A 7,689-nucleotide genomic window follows, 5' to 3' on the forward strand; every position below is an offset into this window, starting at 1 on the left:
CTGGCCGAGATGCTGGAAAAGCCATAAATAAAAACAGTGTGTACATTCCTCCAGTGTGACACAGTTTACTCAAGAACTTGTAGTTTATTCTCACGGATATAGTTAACAGTTATGATTATGATGATTCCCTGTCGACAGAGCGTGGTTTGCTTTCTGGCGTCTCCTACTTTCCGATGCCGGTGGTTGTGTTTCGCCGTGACTCTCTTTTTTCTGTCTGACCCTAAAAAAATCCTTCAATCTCATCACGTCCGTTATTGGTTCTGTCCGAGAGGAAGCGAATTCAATTTCTCTGTCATTACAGGCCGAATACGACGGAGCTCAGACGTGCACAATCCTATTTTCTTTCCCCCCTTTTGTCCCCGCTCCTGGCCCTATTTTATTTCCGCACGATTGCCCGTGAGCCCGATTGGTTCTGTTGCTGAGAGACGGACGTCTTCCCATCATCGACGGCGGGATGATGCACTTCAGGAGCCCCGCTGACTAAATCGCTGGTGGAAATCATCGCGTGTTTATTGCTTTCTGGAGGCCCGGTGATAACGGCGCCGGCACTTATCTGTACGGGTTCGTATCACAATTATTGGATCGTTAACGATGCCGCGCTTCAGACAGAGAGGAAAGAAAATGGCACCAATGCACACTTAGCTTCAGAATTATTATACAGCATATTATGGATGTTATATAACATTATATAGGGAATTATATACCTTCAGTAGTTTTTAAAATGGGGTGTCCAATGAGCTCATGGTCAGGTGTCCAAATACTTTTGCCCATAGAGTGTACCAACATACCAGCACTTGGTGAGACTTTTTGGGGTCTGATCTCCTTTTCGGAATCTGATTCCCTCCTTTTTGGGGTCTGATCTCCTTTTCGGAATCTGATTCCCTCCTTTTTGGGGTCTGATTTTCCTCCTTTTTGGGGTCTGTTATCCTCCTTATCCAGGTTTGGGTCTGATGTCCTTTTTGGGGTTTGATGTTCTCCTTTTTAGGGTCTGATGCCCTCCTTTTGGAGGTTATGGAAGTTCCCACCCTATCAGAAACACAGTGGAGCACTTTAAGTGTGGTTGATGGAAGTTGGCCTGATTGGTCATAAATGAACGGACACTTTACTGGGTTGGGCTGTGAAAGCAGAAGCACAACTGGCAGGAAAATGGACACACCGCGGTCATTAGAGCAGCGTTATCTCTCATAAACATGTTTACAGTACAGATACATCCTCCCAGTGTAGTCCAGCTTGTTTGGATCAGTCATTGGAGCCATGATGGTTAGGGGTATTTTAACAGCCCAAAGCATTACTCACTAGGTCACCACTGTCCCGCTGAGTTAAAGGGTTTAACCTGGTAATTTGCCACGTGAAGCCTAAATTTGTGAATGACACAAAGCCTCGTCATTAGTGGGTAAGCTAACCTAGCATAAACACATGTCGTGAGCGTTAAAAGAGCTTTAGACACATTTTCCTCAGTCAGATAAACAGAATGAGGAAACGTCGTGTGACGTACTGCAACGTGTGACACGGTATATAATCACTCATACCAGCACAACACACACTAACACACCACCACCATGTCAGTGTCACTGCAGTGCTGAGAATCATCCACCACCTAAATAATACCTGCTCTGTGGTGGTCCTGTGGGGGTCCTGACCATTGAAGAACAGCATGAGAGAGAAACAGATGGACTACAGTCAGTAATTGTAGAACTACAAAGTGCTTCTATATGGTAAGTGGAGCTGATAACATGGACAGTGAGTGTAGAATATGTAAAAAACGCTGAATTTTACACTGTTTAGCCGCTAGTGCTAAAGTGTTTTTCTACATGTGTTGAGCTTACATGTTTATGGACTTATTTTATCTGGTATCTAGTTCATATTTTTATTGCTGCTGGAGCTTCTAAACAAGGTCTCGTTGTACAGCTACAATAATAATAAAGTTTTATCTTATCTTCACCTCACCAGCTAAAGCTGCACCACTGGGCCATACAAGCATCAAGTTATAAAGGCTTATTAATCATAATAATAATAATAATAATAAAACAATTTACACAGCATTGCACAGCATGTTTTGTTCCACAAAAATAATGTATTAGTTCTGCTTCTGTCATGATAACGTGGGTGATCTTCAGCAGCACAACAAAGTTGGGACGTTCAGTGAAACTCAGTAAACAGAAGAATGTGTGACGTGTTTCATTCTCTTCAATCTATATTTAAATTCTAATGTTTCACTGATCAACTTCATTCTAGTTTGGAAATAGAAACAGGTTTAGAATCAGGACGGGGGCATGTTCCCCCCGTTTTCCATCAGCGTTCCTATTCATTTCTACTTCTTAATGCGTGATGAACCGAGGACACTAATGGTTGCCCCGTTCTTGCCTGATACGAGACTTCAGCTGCTCAACAGTCCGTGCTCGCCGTCATCTGATTCTCCTATTCATGATGCGCCGGTGTTTACTATAGGAGGAGGATCTGGACTGCAGGCAGGATGCTCAATCACACACACTCTGTGTCTGTTTCACTTCCCGGAAAAGACGTTGCCAATAGAATCTTCACACATATGCAGGTCACCCATGCTGTGAGCACTGATGCCCCCTATACCATTATAGATGTTTGTTGTTGCACCTTTCACTGATAAGAGTCTGGATGGTCCTTTCGTACTTGGCTACTTTCCAAAAACATGCCAAAATGTGGACTCATCTGACCACAACTACATTTACATTTACATTTTCGGCATTTAGCAGACGCTTTTATCCAAAGCAGCTTACAATTATGACTGAACACAATTTTGAGCAATTGAGGGTTAAGGGCCTTGCTCAGGGGCCCAACAGTGGCAATTTGGTGGTGGTGAGGCTCGAACCGGCAACCTTTTGATTACTAGTCTAGTACATTAACCACTGAGCTATCACTGCCCCCCACTACCACAACTACATGTCCATGGTCTTTCAAACCATCTGAGATGAGCTCAGGCCCAGAGAACTTGGACACGTATCTGTATAGAATTGATGTACGACTTTCTCTTTGTGTAACAGAGTTTCAGGTTGCATTTCTTGATACAGTGGTGGACCGTGTTCAGTAACAACGGTTTTCTGAAGTGCTCCTGAGCCCATTCGGCTGTAGTTATCCCAGTAGCATGATGTTTCTCACGCGATAGCGCCTCAGGGCTCAGGTCACGCTCATTCAACAGAGGTTTGGAACACAGTGGTGAGCCACGACCTACCGACCTACCACGACCTACCAAAGACCTGTGTAGGACCTTGATTACTGGAGCTCTTTACGTCGGGGCGAATTGACCCCAAAAATCCCTTCATACCACCCTATCTGTAATCCCCATCACTCCTGCAGTGCGGGCGGCATTTCTTTAAAAACTCCCCCACCTCGATTCGCTCTCTTCCCCCCTCGCTGTCTCCGCTTTCGGGTGCGAGAGAACGAAGCTCTCGACGGATCACGAGCGCTGAGATGAGCGCCGCTGTACGGGGGGATTTTAGGCACGCATGCCCGGAACGTTCCGGTATCATTATTATTCCACGTGCCGTGATTTCTGCCCGGTCGCTGGCAGACCAAACTGGCATGTAAAGGAAGGCACACAGGTAGGCAGAGAGAGAGAGAGAAAGAGAGAGAGAGGTAAGATGGTAAGGAGGTGGGGGTAGGGAGTAACCGAGGGGAAAGAAATCGGGAGGGAGGAAAGAGCGAAGGCGGAGGGAACCTATTAGAGACTTGTGAGGAGAAAGCTGGTAGGGAGCGTGGGCTGGGTTAAACGCCGCTTAAAAGGTGCCGACTGGAAGCCGTCCATGCCTAAATAACAAAAAGACAGGCAGGCAGGCAGGGGGAACGGGGGAGAGGAACAGAGAGAAGCGTAGAGCTCAATAGGACCATCCGGAGGGGGGTGTGCGCTCACCCCGAGGACCGTTCGTTTCCAGCTCCTACTCTTCCTCTGGAGTTTTTTATCTTCAGTTCTTCTGATCCCACGATGCACCGGGTTCTGCTGCTCCTGTCCCTGGTCGGAGTCTCTTCGGCTTTGAGACCCGAGTGGCAGCCGGGGACCTACACCCCCGACGAGGCCGGCGCCCAGAAGTTCACCAGCGAGTACAATTCGACCGCCGAGCAAGTCTTCTCCTACAGCACGCAAGCCAGCTGGACGTACAACACCAACCTGACCGAGTACAACTCCCAGCAACAGGTAGGAGTCACCTCACCGCACCGCATCGTTACCGCAATCCGTCTTGCACAAGCGTTGCTCAAGTCCTCACGAAGCTTCATCACACGCCTCGTGCTCACAGAGCTTCAGGAACGGTTCTGTAAATAAACGCCACCGCCGCCGTCTCAGCTCTGCAAATAGAGAGTCTCTCTGGAACCATCGTGGCTAGAAAATTACACACCTTCATGTTTTTGTGTGTTATTTTAATCACTCAGATGTTTAATCCAACCTTCTAGGGGTAAAAAAACCCAAAGGTTCCGTTTGGAACCACCAGGAACAGACAGTGAGATCAGTAGACGTCTGGTTCAGCTTTTATCGTATGAGGTTGTCAAGGTGCAGCAAAGTTATTATTATTTACCTTTATTTAGCAGGCAGGACGTTAAAAACGCGTTCTTATTTACAATGACGGATGTCAGGTGCCAGGGAACGCTCGTGGTCGTGGAAAACAATAAAGAGAGGGATAAAAGCAAGAGAAAGCAAAGAGAAGAGAGGAACATCACACGACACGATTAGAGACTTTGATCTAATTATTGTTTATCTCAGGCTGGTGGGTTCGAGCCTCACATGAGGGCGTGAGGGTTAAGGTGGCACAGTTACCCCTTTTCCACCAAAAAAACTGTGGTTCTTGAACCGGTTCTGTTCAGGTTTCTCTGAACCTTGGTGTTCTTTTTTCCGGTGGAAACACGCGGAACCGGTTCAAAATCAAGTTCGGGAACCTGAACGGGCTCCGGGCCGCATCAGTGGAAAAGGGGTAAGTGGGTAGCGCAAGAACTGCCTGGGTTCGATTCCACTGGTCCTTTCTGTGTGCTGGTTTTCTACGGGTGATCCGGTTTCCTCTCATGAGTCCAAACACATGTAAGGGAAGTTGTAGCCAAAATTCGCTGTTTCAAACCCTACCACTGTCAGGCTGCCACTGTTGGGCCCTAGAATGAGGCCCTTAATCTTCAGTTGCTTAGACAGTATACTGTCACAGTACTGTAAGTCGCTTTGGATAAAAAAAGGCCAACTAGCACTACTTAAACTTGCCCCAAGTGTGTGTGTGTGTTTCCAGTCCCGGACCCACCGCCTGGTTCTGAACGGAACCAGTTCAATCGTGCTTGAGAAATTTTTGCAGAATCTCAGGGTGGTGGGTTTGAGCCACACATTGGGCGTTCTTAAAATATTAGGGTGGCACAGTGGCGCAGTGGGTAGCGCAAGAACTGCCTGGGTTCGATTCCATGGATCCATTCTGTGTGTGGGTTTCCCCTGGGCGCTCCGGTTTCCTCAAAAAGTCCAAAGACGTGTAGTCAGGCCAACTGGCATGACCTAAAATGCACCGGTGCAGCTGTCTTCCCAGTTTCATACAGTACACAACATGCAGGTGATACACTATATGGTCAAAAGTATTGGAACACCTGAGCATGAGCTTGTCAGACGTTCCAAAACCGTTGGCATTTATTTATACTGAATCTCTCACAAACACTCGTGCCCTCCGGTTATCACACACCCGTCCACACAGCTGTCCTCACACACACATTTTTAAAGCCTGCTGGGCGCCGGGCAGCAGCCCAACCGCGTCACGCCCCACAGGTGTGACCCCTCTCCGACCTCAGCCGGTCACCCTGGCCCCCGGACGGACGCACCCATCGGCTCCCAGCGTGCCGAGCCGAACCCTGAGCTGGCGTGGTGCGACGGCTGTTGTTCCAAACGGCTGAGGTGAGACGATGAAAGCGCCGGTGCCCTGAGCAGAGAGGTGTGACCACATTCCAGGGGTCACTTACAGCTCCTTATAAGGAAAACGATCCCTTAAGGATGGGGCGAGATTGTTTGTTGATTTGCAATTTCTGACCAAGCGTATCAGTTCCAGCCTAACAAAGGAACAGTGGGTGGGGCTGTCACCTTATGACAAGAAGGGTCTGGGTTCTATTCCCCGGTCCTTTCTGTGTGTGGGTTTCCTCCGGGCGCTCCGGTTTCTTCTCACAGTCCAAAAACATGCAGTCAGGTGTATGTGCCCGCCCTGTGATGGATAACCGACGTGTCCGGGGTGTTTCCTGCCTCTCCCTCGAAGGATCAGACCCACTGTGACCCTGACCACGAAAGGAAATGTTTGTGCAGGCTTAGTGTGTGCTTTTTTAGCTCATACAATAGCATGTTTACTAATTATTTATACATTATTAATTAATTAATAAACATATTTTTATGTCTCTGGGGGGCATGGTGATCGGTGGGTAGCACCGCCACCTTACAGCAGGAAGGTCCTGGGTTCGATTCCCAGGTTTGTGGAGTTCTAAACTGCACCCACCGCGACCCTGACCAGGATAAATGGGTGGTAAAACAGACACTGAATGAATGAAATGAGACTAAACCGTCTTGAATCTAAATCTCTCCCTCTTGACCCCACATGCTACAACAAACGTTCCCCTTTTTTAACATTTTAGGGAGTCGCGACCATGAGACCTTGGGAAGACCAACCCCGAAACAAAATAAACACACCCATCCTTATCAGTCGTGTGTTCCTCAAAGGAAGCGTGTGAGATGTGAGACGTCCGCGTGATGAACACCAGAGCGACAGCGAGGCTGAAGTTCATGTTTACGGACTGTCACTGTTTCCTCCCGTTAATCAGTGCTAGAGACGAGCTGAGATACGTCTCAAAGATCCACACAGCCTCTCTGCTCAACGATGAGGGCACAGAGGTGAATTCTGGGTAACGCTGCCCCCTGTTAGCCCACAGTCTGAGCGGTTAGAATAATAGATCTCAGGAGGGTTGGTAGCACAACAGGATGTTCCAGAACCACGACTGTGGACCAACACGAGCATAACAGACTCAGACTGTTCCTCTAGATCAGTTCAGCAGCTTTGTGCCTGAAGCTCCTGCCATCTTTAATCATTCTCTTGTCGTAGTGTTTTTACCCTGCAAAGAACACAGAAGTTCTGAGCTGAGAGGAAATGTGTTCAAAACACAACAAATAAAGCGGTAAAGCGAGCTAGCCAGCCGGGCACGGACAATGATCGCTGGTCCAAGCAGGGGAGTGTCATAAGGATTCCTCATAACTGCTGCAGTTACGCCCTCTGCTGGCTGATCAGTGGTGGATAACAGAGACCGGTGCGTGACTCTCCGTACGCAATACGGGTCTCCGTATGAACCCTGGTGCAGGTGAAAAGAAGCGGTTGGTGCTGCACACGTGTAGGAGGGGGCGTGTGTTAATCACAACCCTCCTCGATCAGGAGTGGAGGTCTGCAGCAGTAGGGGGGAAAACCAACAGGGAATCGGATACGACTACATTGAAAGTAAAATTTATGAAGCAAAACAATTATTACTATTATTATTATTGTTGTTATTGTTATTATTAGTTTATTTGAAGTATTATTATTACTTTAATTATTTTTAAAATGTTTTAATTATTATTATTATTACATTATTATTATATTATAATTATATTATTTTTATTTATTATTCAATTATTGTTTAGTTTATTTGAAATATTATTATTATTACTTTAATTATTTTTAAAATGTCATTATTTAT

General features: G+C 46.9%; 1 protein-coding gene across 1 annotated transcript in view; it reads left to right on the plus strand.

The window, feature by feature from the left end:
• The first annotated feature begins 1,733 nt into the window (after nucleotides 1-1,733).
• ace (angiotensin I converting enzyme (peptidyl-dipeptidase A) 1) overlaps nucleotides 1,734-7,689 on the plus strand; it is a 22,168-nt gene continuing 16,212 nt past the window's right edge. Inside the window, exons 1-2 of the mRNA XM_063003371.1 lie at nucleotides 1,734-1,740; nucleotides 3,906-4,165. Of these exons, the coding sequence (XP_062859441.1) occupies nucleotides 1,734-1,740; nucleotides 3,906-4,165 (267 nt within the window). The remainder of the gene's footprint in view (nucleotides 1,741-3,905; nucleotides 4,166-7,689) is intronic.

Source organism: Trichomycterus rosablanca, chromosome 10, assembly GCF_030014385.1.
Source record: "Trichomycterus rosablanca isolate fTriRos1 chromosome 10, fTriRos1.hap1, whole genome shotgun sequence".
In the NCBI taxonomy this organism is placed as follows: domain Eukaryota; kingdom Metazoa; phylum Chordata; class Actinopteri; order Siluriformes; family Trichomycteridae; genus Trichomycterus; species Trichomycterus rosablanca.